Below are 19,259 nucleotides of genomic sequence, written 5' to 3'. Positions count from 1 at the left end.
TATAATATTACATACCAACATTTATATTTTTTTTATGATCACCACATATTGTGACATGCACCGAACCGTATTGTGCCAATGAATTTTCAATACGATTCCATGCCACGGGAGTCGGATCCTTATTTAAAACTTTAGTTAAAAAATAGCCTTGCAACCATGGTGGTAGAGAGTTTGAATAATAAAACCACTCTTACCTCCTGCAAAATTTAACGACTTTTTCAGAATCTCTGAAAGAAATGCAGCAGATAATGGAATGACACATACACTTTCCGTTGTTCTGTGTAACTACAACAAATCAATACTGCATCAGTAATCAAAACAGCAAAGAAAATTGAAACGTCTTGGGAAAATCGAATTGAAAGGTCTCGGGAAAATCGAACGTGGAAGCTAAACCATAACCAAGGTGAGACAAATGATTAGTTACAATAAGCACAACCCTTTTTCGCTTTCACCAAGTGGGGCTAATATTACAAGCTATGGTTCACCTTTTCAACCTCCACAGGTGAGAGACATCAGTGGGTATCAATGGTAACTTACAGAACCGATACAACTTAAGTTAGCTACGCTTCTTTAATCTCTCACTAAAGGGCACAACAAAGCTCACTCACAATTCCGAAAACTATGAAAAACAAAAAAAAAAAGAAGATTAAAAGTACATATTTTAAGAGTAAACTTACATCCCCAATTGATTTCATGCATTGGAGAACAACAACACATATCAGAGACCTCTGCGAGCATTAGCACCATTTTGAACGTTCCGTAATAGGTATCTTTTTCGGCGAACTGAAGTATAACGTTCTATATACCATGGAAGAATGTTAATTTTGTGCATCCATACTGAGTTAAATGGCAGGTAGAGTGACCCGAGTATTAGGATTAGGATTTGAAAGGCAATTAGCGCGGCTTTGCGAAGGACCGGCTAGATACGCCGTGCAACAACTTGACAAACCCGAGGAAGCTCAGCTTGCCATCGGTGTGGCGGATCCAGTCATGGAGAACTGCATGTACGGGCACTGAAGGGCTGAGACCCAGTTCCTAAAATTGGAAAGAAACAAAAAGGAAAAACAGGCAAGTCAGAGAAGCATACTGAAAATGGAGAAAGAAAAACAACAATCGTATATTGGGAAATATAAAAAAATCAAGTCATCTGATTTAATCTTTCTTGAGACCTTTAATCCCACTTTCAATGATTGATGTATCACGCTGTTGGGCACCTGAACTAGCAATTTTGAATAACATCTCTAGAGATACGCTAATTGGCATTTAGCATGGATTTTCATCAGCACGGTGACCAAATTTTTTTTATATGAAAGTCACATTGCACATTCGCATAAGTTGCAATGTAGTTTACTGAGGCACGTCCAAATTCAACATCCAACAATCTGATAATTAAATTTCATGGTTTCATATGACAATGCAGAACATCGCATTACTCATGAAAAAAAATAAAATAAAAAAGGCGTACCGAAGCAAGTTCGTCAATGACAATAGCCCGGTTACCATCCTTCTCGAAAAGTTCATAAGCACAACGAGCATGTTGCTCCCATCTATCTAATGCTTCAAGCTGATGCACACTCAATGCCGCAGCACAGAACTCATCAAAATTCATTCTTCTGTATTGAAGGGCACTAAGCTGGAAAAGGTAACAGCTGAATTGTTAAACTGGCCATATATTACCTTCGAAGAATGAGACTTCAATATCTGAAACCAAAATAAACATACCGAGATAAGAAGCTCCTGAACACGTGACTCCTTCATGGCATCAGTAGCATTTTTTGTCAATGCCTGACCAGAGTATCAAGTATGAATTAAAATCCAAGGTCCCTCGAATATTGGAATTATTCTGTACTCTTATTCTACACATTCCTGCATCTATACTTACCATTTTGATATTTTCAAGAGTTATGCACCCATCTTTATTTGGTTCTAAGAGAGCAAACTGCCCCTTCAGATAAAAAAGTTCATCCACTGTCAATGTTTTCGATAGAGCCTGCAACACATGCAAAAATGCTACTACATAATCAAAAGAACCAACAAAAGAAAAAACCAAGAAAGAAAAAAGGCTACATGTAGACATTGATTAAGAAAACCGTACAGCTTAATCAGTCACCCACCCTTAAAGCAGCCTTGCGCAGTGATGATGAACGTAAGTATGCTTTAATAAGCCGAAATATAAGGACATCTAGGGGCACTTTAACATCATTAAAGTTCCTAATCCATGGATGGCCTTCAAATAAAATAAGAAGTTATCAAATGATAAAAACAAATAACAAATAATAAAACAAAAAATAAACAAAATGAAAAGAGTACTCACTCAACGCTTGTGCAGCAGTCATTCGTCTTCGTGGGTCCTTAATGAGCAGCCTCTTTACAAAATCTTTTCCTTCAATTGAAAGAGAAGGCCAAGGTGGTTCAGTGAAATTTGGATCGGCTTTCAAGACGGCTCGAAAGATACCAGACTCTGTTCGTGCCCAAAATGGGCGACTGCCACATAGGAGAATGTATGCAATCACGCCAATACTCCATACATCAGCTTCAGTCCCATAACACCTATGTAGAACTTCAGGTGCCACATAGTATGCACTTCCTACAATGTCATTTAGCTTTTCATCTGTGCACAGTGTAAAAGAACAACTATTGAGGACTATTCTTATGTCAAAAACAGAAAGGAAGCCGGATTCAAAAGCATAAGATATAAAGCATTAGATTATAGATGATGTTTATAATGATTGATAGAGCAAACCTGGTTTAACGAAGTCTGATAAACCGAAGTCTATAGCCTTCAGCTGAGAATTCTCATCCTTCGATGTAAAAAGAAAGTTCTGACAAAGCAAATACCAGAGTTTAGAGAGAGAAAAATTGACCTCGCCAGAACTTCTATTGCAAGCAAAAAAGTGGAAGTTCTGATTATTTGTAAACAAAAAGAGGCAGACTTTCAAAATAAAAGTGTATAATCCCAAAGCAACATAAAAATATTTGGATCATTTTTCCCTTAGAGTTCTAAATGTTCTCAATAAAGGATGATACTAACAAATTTAAAAAGGAATTAAAAACACTTGAAAAACTGAAATCTCACTAAACCTAGGCCGGGATTTACCATTCAAAAGCTAAAATTGATAATGTATTTTATGTCTAAGACCTTTCCCATGAATTCATTTCAAACTAGCTATAATACACAAAAAGAAAAGCTCGACACTGTTAGACTCGACAAGCATCCTTCACGAAGTAGTTTTTGCCTTAGTATACATCTAAAGAATAAAATCAACTAAAAAAAATGTGATGTCTATGAATTGAAATAGTCCAAAATTCATTACCTCTGGTTTAAGATCCCGATGAACCACCCCTTGAAGATGGCAAAATGCAACAACATTTAATATTTGCACCATGACAGCTTTTGCATCATCTTCTGAGTACTTTCCACCCCTGCTCAAGCAACAAGATATGCATGTGAATGATCTACACTCTTCAGACTCGCGATAAAGATTAGTACTATGTGATGAACCACAAAACTGAATATAGAATAGGAATTCATAGTAATGAAACAACTAGAGGATAAGATACCTTGAAAGAATTCTGTCTAGAAGCTCTCCTCCTTCACAAAACCTAATTAGGTAGTAGATAAGTCATTAAACTAAATATCATATAACTTTTTCTGCATCAAACTGATGCTGTATCAATATGAAATACAAGTTAAACTGCTAAAGCATGCCTTAGAAATATATATGTTCAGATTTAAAATCGTTAATGTCGAAAATTAGTTATGAATTAAATATATCATTGTCTTACATACTACATTCTCAAGACAAATACAAGAAGTAAGAACAGAAGGAAATCTACTGAACACATTTGCAAAATAAAAGATAAAAAAGAAGAAATGAATAATGGAAAGCTTTTCTAACATGCATGACCTAGAGCATAGAAAGAATGAACTGAAATCGGAGGACAAGGAAAGAAAACGCCCTTCAAGTACAAATGAAAAGAAAGCACAGAAACAGAGGGTTGTCAGGGACTGTTTCGCCTGATTAGATCTACTAAAATTGTTCTATTTGATAAAAAGGCGCTACTACTATTTGAGTGGAGCAGCAGTCCCAAAAGTCAGGCCAAACAGATTTTAAAACCATAAATCCAGAACATTTAAATAAATTATGTTAAGTGCTGCCATATAAAATATGTAACAGACTCAAATACACAAGCCTCAAACCAACTAGCCTATACAAGAGATGCATCAGAGAAGGCACAAAATTTCCTAACTACTAATAGACCTATTGATGTTCTTGACATTGAAAAACATGCAAACTGCTAAAAAACAATCATAGTGTCAAAAACACAAAGTATGAAATAGAACAAGAAAGAGATAAAATGATGGGGAGAGTAACAAGAACTCAACACTGAATAACAAAAAGTCAAGTTAGGAGCTAAAGTAATCGAAGCTTACTCCATTATAATATAAACATTGTCATTGTCTTCATACGCATCATAAAATTGGACTAAGTTGCTATGTCCTGTCAAAGATCTTAAAATCTTCACTTCTCTCCTGACATCTTCTATAGCTATGGCCGTCGTCATCTGCCAAAAGGAAATGCATCCCACTATGACATAAATTATACAATTCACCCACATTTTAAACTAGGAACATATATATTAAGTTGGGCAGCAACTAAAAGTTATATTTTCTTTATTTGCTTAAAGCACAACAATGTTCCATTAGCTAATATCATATTAGCCCACATTGAGAATTTTGAGTCGAAAAAGAATATCCTAGATCATCTGATTAGTGTATTCCATTAGATCAACCTCACAGTCCCACTTTCATCTTCTCAACCACAGGAAAATGATGTAATGAAGCAAAATTGGAAGGTCGAAAAGCAAAAGTATATTAAAAAGGAGGGTTTTTTTATTGCACCTTAGCCTTAGGGATGACCTTTACGGCCACTTGCTCCCCCTTCCGCTCCCCCTTCTTAAACCGCGCCGAGCATGTGTACCCGAAGTGGCCCCTCCCCACTTCCTCCCCGACCTCGTACTTCCCTTCGAACCCCTTCGCGAAGCCGAAGCTCTTGTCGAGCCCCGCCACCGCCCCCTCGCGGCCCCCCTCCTCAGCGATCGCCGCCTCGTTCGGCTTCACCGAGCCGTGGCGCCGCGCCAGCGCTGCCCTGATGTGCTTCGCCGGCGACGGCGGCGGAAACGGCAGCTTAAAGAGCCTCCTCGGCGTCGCCGCCGCCGATCCGCCGCCCGCGGAGGCGGCGGACGGGGATTTCTTGGAGAAGAGGCTATGAGCGGGGCTAGGGCTGTAGAAGGGGAAGAAGGGGGAAGCCCATGGCTTTGTGGTACTCTTCTCGACCTCCGCCACCGCCACCGCCACCGCCACCGCCGCCGCCGCCGCCTCCTTATTATCTTCTTCCTCTTCTCTCTTCTCTACTGTCCCTTCTTCTTCTTCTTCCTTCTTCTTCGGAGCTGTAGAAGTAGGGTTTGAGGCCTCCGGCGTCGTCGATGGTTTCCCATAGCAAAGCCCCATCTCCTCTTCTCCCTCCTAGATCCAAAATAGCGACGCGGAAGGGAGAAGACGATGGATCTCGAAACCCTAGCTCACGACATTGCCCTCTCTCTCTCTCTCTCCCCCGCTCCCTGCCCCCACTCCCTTCTCTCCATAGTACCTAGTACCCTAGGGAGAACAGAGAGAGAGAGAGAGAGAGAGAGAGAGAGAGAAAGAGCACGGGTTTTAAACGAAATTAAAACATCGCAGGGGCTTTTTGGCAAAAAACAACGAAAAAGAAACCCCCACCAAAATCCTACGCGGACATCGCCCTCTCATCTGAGCCGTTGAAATGCACACGTCAAAGTGTACGGTAGTAAGATGACGATTGTACGATTTAGCGTTACGTTTAGCCGTTTGTTTTGGTGTAAGTGGAGTGATGGAACTCAAGTTCCATCACTTTCGTTATTTATTTTGATGTAAATGAAAAATATAATGTAACTCAAGTTACGTTAGAGCTCCACTTCACCTACTCTCGACTTCCTTCTCTAAAATGCCGAACTCGACTTTTACTACATTCAACCTCCTCTAAAAAGTTTATTAAACAGTAAAACCCAAACTCTACTTCCTTTATAATAGGTTAGAATTACCTTATTTATAATAAATTAGGATTATCTTTAAATAATAATAAAAAAATTAATTATATAATAGATTAAATTTTATAGTGGTAAATTTACTACTATATTTCGGAGATAATAAGATCTACTTACTTACATCAAAACAAACAACGAAATTCAAAAAACTAATTTTACCGGCATCAAGTTATATCAAAACAAACAACAGAAGTGATTGAATTTAACTTTCAGGCGGTACAAGTTACGTCAAAACAAACAATAAAAAAATAATCACACTTCAGGAGAACTCAAATACCACTACAGCTGACTTACGTTGAATCTACAAATACGGCAATCCAAACCCCCCCCTTAGCCGCATAGAGTTCTCCATTCTTACCAATTACCATACGGTGAAAATATACAAAGACCAACTCAGATATAAGACAATTTTAAAAAGACTCCTCGATTTTATTTTTTTAGACTGATAATTTTTTAACTTTTATTTTTTTTACAATTAACTAATTTAGTTAATTAATTAATAAATTTTATCAGATTTAATAATTTTATTCACTTTTTAGCAGACAAAGCCAGAATAATTAATAATTAATATGTACTAATTAAAACTTAAGGGAAAAAAAGTCGATAAAAAAAACTTAAAGCTGAGGTCGCTTGTTCAGAATTTCCTATAGGTGAGGGGTCTTGATGCATTTTTTGTTTTCCTATTTTCAACGGAGGTGACCAGATCGGGAGCTCGTATAAAGTGTGAGGGCGTAGCGAGAAGCGACCGTTGGGGATTGAGTCAAATGAAAACGGCTGTGATGCTGACACGTGTCCGCCCTGTTCGTGTTGTCCTTGTAGTTTAATATTATTTTATTTATTTTATTTTATTTTGTATCCAGTAGCTACGAGCATTAAAAGTCGTGCCAGAATATCGCGTTATTGTTTGGGGTAACTGTTTAACTCGGAAGCTCCGAAGAGATTTTAAATCTTTTAGCCCCCGTCTGGTTCGGGGTTAAGAAAAAGTAGCTATTTCAGGGATAGGGTTAAGTTCAGGGTTAAAATAGTGTTAACATTTTTTTGTGTTTGGTTGGAGGTTGGAGTTAGTCTAGGATAGTGAAAAAAAATGTTTGGTTGGAATAGCTGGGATAAGAAAATAATGATTGATAAAGAAGAAAAAGGTGAGAGCTCGGGATGCGTGCGGGGTTAAAGTTGGGAGGGGGAGTGGGGTTAATGATTGATAAGAAGAAAAAGGTGAGGGCTCGGGATGCGTGCGGGGTTAAAGTTGGGAAGGGGAGTGGGGTTAGTAAACCCCACTAACCCGGTTTGGGATGGGGTTAGTAAACCCCACCCCAAAAGAGTGGTGTTTGGGTATAAATTGGGGGTTAAGAAATTATTCCACCCCTTAACCGCCAACCAAACGGTGGCTTACGAACCACAGAGTTAGCTGGACGGATTCAATAGCTAATATAATTCTTTTCTGACAAAAACAAACTAATATTTTAAAATAAACTTTTTTTAAAAACTAACAAATATGTAAAATAAACTTTTTTTAATAACTAACAAATACGTATAGATGGCAAATTTTAATTGGTAATGGGCCTTAGTCACTTAAATTGCTTCTCCAGAATTACTATGCAGGTTACTAGCAAATAGCCAAATAGGGGTTTCTTTAGCAAAAAATGTACTTAGTGGCTCTCTTTTAAAAATTTTATTTTAATTTTGCACCGTCTTAAATAAATTTTTATTTTCGGACGATTTTTCTAAAAAAAAAAGGGTGTGAATCACTTAAAAATAAATATGTTTTTTTTTTTGTGAGAGAGATAGATAGCACGCTACCCGTTTTATTTATTTAATTTAGAAATAAACTTAACTGAAAATGTGAATCCACTAGGATTCGAACTTGAGACCTCAGGTATCAATCACCAAACCCTTTGCCACTTGCTCTAGGGATGGTCAGTAATACCTTTGTTTATAAGCATAAAAATTAGTGAAGCCGAACTACGAATTTTGATTTCTATTTTTTTGTTTCAAGAGAGATAAAGTAGTACGTTACCTACTTCATTCATTAAACAGATAAATTTAGTCACATAAAGTGAGACAATAAAAATCTTAAAAAGGTAAAAAAATTAAAGAAAGAAGAACTAAAAAGAAAGTAGAATAGAAGCGACAACAAACGTTGAAACAAAAAAAAGGGTATTACAGACACTGACGTTCCCAGCTTTACAAAAAGTTTATTAGTACAGCGCTGAAATATTTAATTTGCAAAATAAAATTTGTGGTGCGGTACCTAGTATTATGTGGAGGGGTATATTGCTGTTACGAATTTTGTCTAGAAACGTATCAAATAAAATAAAATTACAGTACAGGTTATATTTTATTTCTTCGTACATTGTGGCTAATTTAATTGTCTATTATTTGATCAATCCAATGCAACATGTGCACTCGCTTAAGTTGCAAGTTATATTAATTTGGATGGTCACTAAGATGTACGAGCATGTACGTAGCAAGTTTACGATCGAAATTGCACCTGGATAACTTTGAAATGTTGGTGTAAATTAATGAGACCTGGTAAATTCACTGGTAGTTGAGTTTAATGGAACTTCGAAAACCAGTTTTTGATTTTGTGAATTATTCACGTACTCAAACTATTCAATTTTATGTTGTTATAATTTGTCATAAGAAATTAATGGGGAATTTACTTGTTGGGAACTTAGATCTTTCTCTTTAAAAAAAAAAGAAGAAATTTTATTACTTAAAAACAAGATTAAAGGAAACCCACCTAGATCTCAGAAATTAAAAACTTTAATTTTGAGCAGGAATTAATTACGCTGGGTTAGTAATCCAAATACAAGAACCAGAAATGATCTTCAAATGAGTGTATAAATGATACATCTCTTTTCCCCTTTTCTATGTATAATGCTCGTTAAAAAATATGTATTTACACTCACTAAGATGTTCGCCGTATATATCTAAAATCTCATAGCTAATAATTATCGGTTATATATACACTTTGACATTTGAGTAAAGATAATAGGAGGTTAACATCGACGGCGGATCCGGGAAACAAAAAAAGTCCAATAAAAATTTTGACAATTTCCTTGCATTGTTGCGTATACAGTAGTGGCTCGGATTTGATTTATTATTTTGGTTAATTGAGGAGTTTCGCTATCTTATGATATAATAATATAATCAGAAGAAAATTTAAACAAGTAATTAAATGCCCTACTGATTTCCCCTTGCCATGTTTACATTAATTTAATAATTCTATTTTACTACTACATCAATCTCCATCATCACTAAACTAAATCAATCAATCTTTTACAAAAATATAAAAAAAAAATTAAATCAATCAGCGACTCTGCATTTTTTTTATTTATTTATTTTTGTAGCTGGATTCTACATTTATTTTAGAATTGGAGGTTAACATGTATGATAATGATACTTGAACCACACAACACATTTATTATCTTTATGATTGAATGACATTATCCATGGATATGTATCTATATAGCATCGATTTTTTGTGTATAAATGTTAAATGCTCGCAAAGTTTTGTATTTAAATTCAAATTTTTGGATGATCTGATGGGTTATTCTCGCAACCTGCCCTATGGTTTGGATATAGTTTGCCCTTCCATACACACACAAAAAGCAAAACAAAAAAAGAGAACGATATTTATGATACCCACACACCCAAATATAGTTATAGGAAGTTGCAAAAATTGTACGCGGACATAGCGTTACTTATCTGAAAATAAACTAGGATAAGGAGTTTTGGCTCAGCAGAGAAATTGCTGATCACAAATTCATCTGACAACAAATGATCTTGATATTATTCTCAGTTAATACACGAAAGAGAGGCAACAGATTGATTCTACTATCACTTTTTCCCCAATCAGCTGGAGTTCAATTTCGCGTGCCTTCGCTTTCGTTCTTCGGAGAGTTTCTTCGCGAAGTGGTCGATAGCATCAGCGTTGGTTCCCCCTCGTGCGATGGGCTCATATGTACCTGTCTCCAGGTTCACCCTCGCCGCCGGCTTCTTAAGAAGATCGTTGCCGATCTGAATCAAATCTTCCATGTTTTTCCTCGTCGAGACGTCCACAGACGATGTGTCGCCGATCAAAGAGTCGTCCTATACGATCAGATGAAAATAATAAAAGTACATTAATTTTTCTGGTTCCTACAAAAATCTAGGATCTAGTACGATAAATCTAATGAAACTCATCCAACATTCTTATCGGCTGATCCAACGGGGGATTACTCACGTATGAATTACTAGCTAGCAATACGTAAGCTCCTACTAGATCTTATATATAAGATATAGTCTTAAGATGATGGGACTGCTGAATCAACAATTATTAGTGCTCGTAAACTTCTTATGTGCGTACCTGGATACGAAGGTAATGATTCTCAGTGCGGAGCGCCTGGAAGAGGATGGAGGCGTGGATGTCGACCATGTCGGCGCTGGCGTGTGCGAAGATGTCGATGAGGGGGGTCATGCCGTTGTTGTAGAGCCAGCCGAGGACGCCCCATTTGGCGCAGCCAGGGGCGGTATACTTCTCCGCCTCCTTCGCCGAGCCCGTCCCCAGCGAGATCACCAAGAACTTGCCGTAGTCCATGGGGTTGATAGGGAAGAAGTCCGGGTTCTCCATGAATATCTCCTTCGTCACTTGCGACATCGCCGTCATCGTCTGGTGTATTATTATTGCATGTATTCAAATATGTTACAGGTTTAATTAGTAACACTACAACATGTGTTAATTTCTATTGATTAATTACTAGCTAATAGCAATGATTAATTAGTTACCGGATTATTCGCAGCCACACCGCCATCAACAAGATTAAAGTCCCGGGAGTTCCCTGCGGAGTCTTTTGTTTGGAAATAATGCGCTGGGAAATATGTCGGCGCTGCAGAAGTGCTTATGCAGATATCAGAGAGTAGAGCATCCTTCAACGGCATACTCTTCGCCTATATATATATATATATATATGGATCGCACGAATAAATCACGAGAGTGAGATCAATTTGAAAGACGAGAATATATACATATGTATATATATAAATTCAGGTTTGTTCTGATTCTAATGATCAAAGTTCACCTCATAGGTGGAGAAAATGATCGGCTGCAGATACTTGACGTCGAAAGTCGGGACGACTATGTTGGTCACAGTCTGGCTGAGCCGGCTATCGCCGCATAAGCTTTTTATCTTGTTGTGTAAAAATTTGCCGTCGTATTTCGGCCCCGCGAGCGCGCCAAACAGGTTTACTGCTGGAGTAAAGGGCCCAACACTGCAAAAGATCAAGTAGATGATTAGTTATGTTCGACTTATTTAACTTCAAGTTCGCTCTCTTGAAGAAGAACTATATATATTTGCAACTTTTCGCTACAACAAAATTATAGCAAGAACTTTAAAATTTTCTTATTTATCATATATTCTAATATATAGAAACTAACTAAGCTAAAAATTGAAATAAATATAAAAGCATAGTGAATCCATCCTCACAGTTTTTGAGGGAAAATTTTGGGGCCATTTTCCAAATAGAATTGGGGAATCTCCTTGGCTGCGAAAAGCGGGCGGTTGTCCTTGTTAGGTGTAGTGAGCATAGCAGTGACCAAACCGCCGGTGCTCGTGCCCGCGATTACGTCGAAGTAGTCGGCGATTCTTGCGTCTGGTCCATCCAGTTCCTAACAAATACAAATTGATAAATTATTCGATACTACATATAGTTATATAAAAAGAGCAATGCTACTCATATACATCAAAAGGACCGCTATGCCATAGAAGAAATTAAAATAGTGTAGAATATTTGTAGCATGTTAATTGTCCATATTTCTCTAAGCTAAATTGTGTAAAGAAAACTTAATTAATAACCTCAGGGGCAATAAAGCTTGACTTATACAAGTATTAATTAATTCCCCCACGAATATTTTAAATATATGGTTCATTATTAACATGCACGAAGCAAAGAATTTTGGAGAACTTTTATATAAATATCAAATTTTCAGGAGGTTGTGTGCATGGAATAAAGTTTTCAGTAGCTGATATATATATATATATATATATAGAGCTAGGCTGATATACTATCGGTAGCACGGAGGTCTCTGTGCTACCAAGTTATTTTCGATAATGTGGCTTTCAAATCGACGATCGGCTTTGTTAGACATGATCTACACCATTAAAAGTATTTGGAAACTAAATTTTATAATTTTTCGACATCATTTGGCTAGTAATCAAAAGGTCTCAAAATTGACTATTTTAACGGTAGATGTGATGCGTTTGTGAATTTAACGGTGTAAAACAATCCAAATCTGATAAAATTTTTATAGAAAATTCTTTTTACTATTTAGAGTAAGATCAGCACCTCTGATCTTAAATTCAAGACTTTTATCATTATTTTTTATTAGATTTTTATTTTCAGCCGTTTATTTTTAAACTACTCATTTGATAGGTAAATGATGCCAAAATATTATGAAATTTAGTTTCCAAATACTTTCAATAGTGTAGATCAAGTCTAACGGAGCCGATCGTCGATTTGGAAGCTGCATCATTGAAAATAACTTGGTAGCACGGAGCCCTCCGTGCTACTGATAGTATACCAGCCTATCTTTATATATATATATATATATATATATATATNGTAGCAAAATCCCATTGTCGCTACCAGTTTTTTAGCCTTTGGATCAACTCTTTTCATTATTTCTAACCATTGGATTAAATACTATAGCCCAGTGGGGACCACTCAACCCTAGGAGGACCACTCAACTCTAACCGACTAATATCATCCCGACCCTACAATTTCTCATCCAAGGGTTAAAAACTTGATAGCAAAAGGAGCATTTTACTATTAATAGTATTCCAATCTAATTCTATATATATATATATATATATGCACAAAACACACACACGCACACAATAATAAAGTTTTTTTTTTTCTTTTTTTTTCTTTTCTTCAGACCCGACTGTCTCCGCTCATCCTCTAAATGAATAAACCGATAGAATTGTATTTTGTTCTTAAAAAAAAGAACTATACTTGGAGCTTGGATTCGAGATAGACGAGAATAGTTCCAGGAATAAGACCCCTTATTCCACCGCCGTCGATGCTCAGGACGGTGATCATCTTCCCCATGGACGGGGGAGGGGTTGGCACGACCGGGTTCGCGTTGGCGCCATTTGATGCAGCGGCCGCGGAGCCCGTGCTCGCCATGAAGGAGAGGTTGAGAAGAGTTTGAAGGAGCCCTCTAAATCTCTATAGATAGAGAATAAGAAGAAAAGAGTTATAGAGAGATAAATAAATAGAATGTGTTTCTTGGATCTTGCACCCTTTGATGCGTTGGGTGTGGTTAATTACATTGCATTTATAAGCATGGAGAGAGGGGATGGGACCGGAGAAATGCGATGCAAAGTGTTACCATTGGTACTTTTTTTTTATTGTGCGAGAAAATAATATGTTAACTTAACTCAGATTAAATTTCTCTATCAGTTGGAGCCTCACTAAGCCCCCGGACTATCTAACTTTAATGGACTTTACCCGCTCCGCCTACAAGTGCCTGAGACGTTGGTACATTTATTCTTTAACTATGAGCAGACACGACGTATCTGCTTCGCATCCAATAGAGGTCTTATAATTGATAATGCGGAGAAGTCTCTGTCCTTTTGAATTTTCTTTATCCTAACTAATAAAGCTATGACGACTCATAAAGCTTTCTGTGTTCATCTGTTATGGAGCTTATTCTTTAACTATGAGCAGACACGACGTATCTGCTTCGCATCCAATATAGGCCTTATAATTGATAATGCGGAGAAGTCTCTGTCCTCTTGAATTTTTTTTATCCTAACTAATAAAGCCATGACGACATGACAACTCATAAGTCTTTCTGTGTCACTACCATCATTTCACGGGCCCGTGGCTAGACGGCCTTATATTAATTCTAAAGAGAACATATATAGTGATGATTAGCATTCAGAACTTAACTCTGATTCAAGAACCTACAACATTTTCCTTACATGTATGGGTTGATGGGAATTGGAAAGATGGCACTACAGATGGTGTAGAATGTTTTACCTCCCGATTGATAAATAAATTCGCCTTAGGGCGTGTTTTTCCTCAAAAAAAAAAAAACTCAAATTAAATAAATTAAAATAAAAAATATAAATTTTATGATTGTTTTAATTATCATTTTAAATTGCCAAATTATATAAAAACCAAATAACCTGATCGACGCCCTCTTCTTTTCGAATGCTTGATAATTTAAATGTATTTAAGATATTGGTTATAATGAGATTGAAAAAAATGTAAAAAAGATTAATGAAATTCAGAATTAAGTGATTGATTAAAATGATTAGAAAGGTTACACGGTTTTTATATAATTTGGCAATTTAAAATGATAATTAAAACAATCATAAAATTTATATTTTTTATTTTAATTTATTTAATTTGAGTTTTTTTTTTTTTGAGGAAAAACACGCCCTAAGGCGAATTTATTTATCAATCGGGAGGTAAAACATTCTACACCATCTGTAGTGCCATCTTTCCAATTCCCATCAACNTATTGGTTATAATGAGATTGAAAAAAATGTAAAAAAGATTAATGAAATTCAGAATTAAGTGATTGATTAAAATGATTAGAAAGGTTACACGGTTTGTATTAACTTTCCAAAAATTGTAAGATTACCAATAATTATACAAATGTTTATGAGTGTTTAACAATAATAAAAAAAAAAGGCTTAAGTTTGGTCGATGAACAAGTCGTGTTTGACCCAAATTGTTTATGTTTGGATCTTAGATCCAATTGATTAAATTAAGGATTGAATTATATATTCATCAGATTTATTAATTCCGATAATTAACTATAATTAGTGAATCATGACCATAAATCATAGACTAATAATAATTCGTCCTACTTCTCTTGGATGAAAAAGATTTGGTTAAGTAGCATTTCCATGCACCAACCAAAAAGATTATCTAATCATCAACTCGTCTATTGATCTGATTACCCAATGAATATTAGCTTAATTCGATTGTTAATCCGATCATTTTATTTCTAATTGAAGTAATTATTGATCTAGAACTGAACTAAATAATATATACGGGGAGCTTAATTAATTGATTCCCCCTATTACCAACCCAATTATTAATTATAATCCTAGCTTGCTTTTAAGCTCTCTTAGTTAATTTAATTAGGCGCAGGTCAATTTAACAATGATTAAAAACATGGGCCATATTAAAATCAACCACATGATTAAAATTAAGGACAAAATAGGATATAGATCCAACCTTCTATTAATTACACTAGGTTGTGCCAATTGATTCCTATATATCATGATTCTCTCTTACAACTTGTATTAATTTATTAGGGATGAGTTGGAAATTTATGAAATTTATGTTTTCTCACATGATAAATATATTTGCAACTTGAAGCGTGGAGGCGTTGACCAGGTAAAAGTACTGTGTACATGCATGTGTTAGAATTAATGTGCTAATTATTACATACAAGTTGGTTTCAAAGCTTAGCTGGCATAGATTTTTGTTGCTTATTTTATTAGAATGCAACCCAAAGAAAAAAAAAAAAAAGTTTCTTCTACTATGGCGTGGATCCTAATGATCTAATAATTGAGGATTATGCTTGGGTAATATATATGTTTTGTCACATGCATGTTTTACCTGCTGGGAATGTTTTTTTTTTTTTTTGGCTAAATTACAGAAAATTTCCCTGTAATAACCCGCTTTTTCACTTTCCCCCCTGACATTTAAAAACCTACACTTTGCCTTCTTGTAAAATGAAAAATGTTTACAGAGAGGGTCACGGTGTGTAAAATGACCATTTTGCCCCTTGCCATTGTTGTCTTCTTCCTGAGCTTCCTCAGCAGCCCCTTTGATCCGCCGCTATTTCCACCTCAATCGGCCACGATTCCTCTCCAATTTCTTCTCCACCAGCTCCCCTTCTCCTCCTACACAGTCGCCGCCCATCGATTTCGGCGACAGTAGGGAGGATACTAAGATAGGTGTTGATGGAGAGGTAGGCAGGGACAACGAGAGCGAAGGCGAGGTGGCGGAGGAGGACGAAAGGGATGTGGGCGAGGGCGAAGCAGTGGAGGACGGCGAGGCGGCGAGGCGGCGAAGCGGCGAGCCGGAGGAAGCGAAGCATCAGAGAAGAGGCAGAGGGGTATTTTCGGTATAAAAAAATATTTTTTAACAGAACCCCTAACGGAACCCTAACGGTAGGGGTGAAGTGCACATTTTTCATTTTACAAGGGGGCAAAGTGTAGGTTTTTAAATGTCAGGGGGGGAAAGTGAAAAAGCGGGTTATTACAGGAGGGTTTTCTGTAATTTAGTCTTTTTTTTTTTTTTTTAAAGATAGATAGCATGCTATCCATTTTGTTTATTTTATTTTAAAAATAAATTTAGTTAGAAGCGTAAATCAACTAGAATTCAAATTTGAAACCTCAAGTGCCAATTACCAAGCTCTTTGCCATTTGCTCTAGAGACGGTCGGTACCTGCTGGGAATGTTGGTTTTTAATATAAAAATAATATGGATTCTTCAAAGATATTTATATATTTATTAGAAACTAAAACAATATCACAATAAAACTTCAAGCTAATTTGGTAGCTATCATTATATTTAAAAATAAATTCAGGCGCGCGTTGTATATATTTTATTATCTCTGTAGTATTCCATGCTAGGTCTGTATTGTGGTTTATAAAATAATAAATATTTGCACGCTACAGTATTTGTATTGGGGTTTAAAAAAATATACGATAAATAAATATAAAAAAAGCAATGCTATGTATATACCCGATGCAATATAGCGGTGTACACGACTTACACTCTGAAATCAAAGACTCGGATGTAATTCTTACACCTAACTTCTAGGCGCATATATATATATATATATATATATATATATATATGGTAGGCTGATATGCTTCTGAAAGTACGGAATCTTTCGTGCTTTCAAGTTATTTTCGATCTTGGAACTTTCGAATCGACGATCGGCTCTATTAAATTTAATCTAGAGTATTTGAAGTACCTACAAAATAAATTTTATAATTTTTCGATATCATTTGCCTAGAGGTCAAAGTAGCTCAAAATCAATAATTTTAATGGCCGTGGTAAGCCGTTTGCAAGTTTAACGGTATAGAAATATCTAAATCACGTGAAATTTTGATAGAAAATTTTTTATACTATACAAAACAAGATTAATATTTTTGATCTAAAATTTTAATGTCATATCATCATATTTTGTAAGATTTTTATTTTCAGCCGTTGATTTTGAACCACTTCAATCACTAGACAAATGATATAAAAAAAGCACAAAATTTATTTTCTAGATACTTAAAATATTCTAGATCAAGTCTAACGAAGCTGACCATCAATTCGAAAGTCCTAATATCGAAAACGACTTAAAAGCACGAAGCGCTCCGTACTTCCGGAAGCATACCAGATGCACTCCATATATATATATATATAGAGAGAGAGAGAGAGAGAGAGAGAGAGAGAACTCTTATATATGCTTTTAAAAGTATAAGTGATTGATGTTTATAGAATTTTGACTATTAGATTAAGATATGTACGGTTAGAATGATATGAGATTTTTAAGATTGAGCGGATGGTTGGTTGAATAGTATAATCTAATAGATAGAAATAATTAAAAAAATAAATTTAATGGAAAAAAATTTACAAGCATGAAGCACCAAATGTTTGATATTTTTATAAATACTACAAACTCTCTCTCTCTCTCTCTCTCTACACGCGCGCGTATGTGTGCGTGCATAGTATGGCTAATTAAATTATAGCTTTATTAATTATTACTGTTGTACCAGCTAATGGAGAAATATATTGTAGCACGCCCATGTCCATGTGCTGCTACATGCATAACACATTAATTTGGTGGCATTTTATTTATATTCTTTAATGCTTACTTGTGCTTGTACTATTATTGATCGTTATCTTTTGAATATTTTATATATATAGTACGTACACTTGTGAGCCACATGGATAATATCAACAAATATTTAATTAATTTTGATTGGTTGATTTTCTTTGGTGTTATATCTTGTACGAAATACGTGGAGATTTGGACGAGCCTTATTAAAATATAATAAATTGATCTCGAGCTAAATCATCAAGAGTTAAAACAATTTTCTCGATTAGGATATTAAATGCTTTATTTATAAAATAACATTATATCTCAAAATAATATTCCAACAATATAATATAGTTATAAATTAATTTTGTACATATAAATAACAGCTAATTAGTAATTCAACTTTCGAAAGTTGACCTTAAACTCAGGTGTCATACATTTTTAAAATTTGTAAAAATTATCATACTATAAGTAGCAGTCATATATGCAAATTTGTCTCATTAATTAATTATATCATTGTTTTTCTTTATGAGGTTGAGATTTAGTAGAATTTTTTGGCCAATAAAATATTTGATAATTTGTAAAAATAGACGAAATAGTAATGAAACTCTGACGGAGGGTTCAATGCAACAACTCGTAGGGAGCTAGCTATCTACTTTGCTCATTTTAAAAAAAAACGAATTCAGATAGAAACATAAAATAATTAATCTTTAAGCTTAGGATGTTCTTTAGCTAACTGCATTAGGGATAACTGGTTTTTTTTTTTTTTTTAATGAGAGAAAAAGTAGTATGCTATCAGCATCGTTCATTTTTTTTTAAATGAATTTAGATAGAAATATAAAATAATTAAAGTTCAAATTTGAATTCGTGGGTGCCAACCATCGTACTCTTTACTACTTTCATTATAGACAGTTGATTAGAAGTAAAATTAACATTTTAAAAGATTAGATAAACAAATTCAAATAATTCGTAGTTCATATAAGTTCCATACGTTTTTATTTGTTTTTTTTTTTAAATAAACATAGCTAACAATACGGAGTACACTAGATTTTGAACTTGAGTTCTCAAGTATATATCAACTATCCAGCTTTTTGTTATTTGCACTAGAAATATTGGAAAGGGATCAAGCGGAAAACTTACTCCCAAAAACTATTGAGTATAAATAATTAAAATTAAAATATTATTATACATGTAATAATTTAATATATTAAAAGATAACTTTTTATATATATATAATGATACAAATAATATGATACAGTTCTGTAATTGCTGTGGAAACGAATGAAACAAGCTGTACATAAGAGGCT

The 19,259-nt window shown here is 35.2% G+C and overlaps 2 protein-coding genes across 2 annotated transcripts; both read right to left on the bottom strand.

Annotated features, from left to right (window-relative positions):
• LOC109721616 (CDPK-related protein kinase) lies at positions 356 to 5,705 on the bottom strand. Its single transcript, XM_020249319.1, has 11 exons — positions 4,904 to 5,705; positions 4,436 to 4,566; positions 3,562 to 3,603; positions 3,315 to 3,423; positions 2,744 to 2,822; positions 2,315 to 2,611; positions 2,115 to 2,227; positions 1,883 to 1,990; positions 1,723 to 1,785; positions 1,466 to 1,633; positions 356 to 1,035 (listed from the first exon to the last, which is right to left on the bottom strand). Exons 1-11 carry the CDS (start codon positions 5,510 to 5,512, stop codon positions 895 to 897), a joined length of 1,860 nt encoding a protein of 619 aa, XP_020104908.1. The 5' UTR covers positions 5,513 to 5,705; the 3' UTR covers positions 356 to 894.
• On the bottom strand, positions 9,797 to 13,397 carry LOC109721141 (patatin-like protein 2). The gene is made up of 6 exons (XM_020248571.1): positions 13,117 to 13,397; positions 11,589 to 11,770; positions 11,184 to 11,373; positions 10,891 to 11,052; positions 10,472 to 10,774; positions 9,797 to 10,215 (listed from the first exon to the last, which is right to left on the bottom strand). The coding sequence occupies exons 1-6, from the start codon at positions 13,288 to 13,290 to the stop codon at positions 9,979 to 9,981; spliced, it is 1,248 nt and encodes a 415-aa protein (XP_020104160.1). The 5' UTR covers positions 13,291 to 13,397; the 3' UTR covers positions 9,797 to 9,978.

This window comes from Ananas comosus, linkage group 15, assembly GCF_001540865.1.
Source record: "Ananas comosus cultivar F153 linkage group 15, ASM154086v1, whole genome shotgun sequence".
NCBI classification, from domain to species: Eukaryota; Viridiplantae; Streptophyta; class Magnoliopsida; order Poales; family Bromeliaceae; genus Ananas; species Ananas comosus.
Note: the sequence above shows the minus strand (reverse complement) of the source record. Positions and strands in the feature narration are given on the sequence as shown.

What these genes read in the sequence shown, in the direction of transcription:
- LOC109721141 (XM_020248571.1), bottom strand. Translation starts at nt 13,290, where the DNA reads ATGGCGAGCACGGGCTCCGCGGCCGCTGCATCAAATGGCGCCAACGCG. An exon ending in GTGTGGCTGCGAATAATCCG is followed by an intron (nt 10,775 to 10,890) that starts GTAACTAATTAA and finishes ATAATACACCAG; the next exon opens with ACGATGACGGCGATGTCGCA. An exon ending in ATCATTACCTTCGTATCCAG is followed by an intron (nt 10,216 to 10,471) that starts GTACGCACATAA and finishes CTGATCGTATAG; the next exon opens with GACGACTCTTTGATCGGCGA.
- LOC109721616 (XM_020249319.1), bottom strand. Translation starts at nt 5,512, where the DNA reads ATGGGGCTTTGCTATGGGAAACCATCGACGACGCCGGAGGCCTCAAAC. An exon ending in TGCGCAAGGCTGCTTTAAGG is followed by an intron (nt 1,991 to 2,114) that starts GTGGGTGACTGA and finishes CATGTGTTGCAG; the next exon opens with GCTCTATCGAAAACATTGAC. An exon ending in TTCAGGAGCTTCTTATCTCG is followed by an intron (nt 1,634 to 1,722) that starts GTATGTTTATTT and finishes TACCTTTTCCAG; the next exon opens with CTTAGTGCCCTTCAATACAG.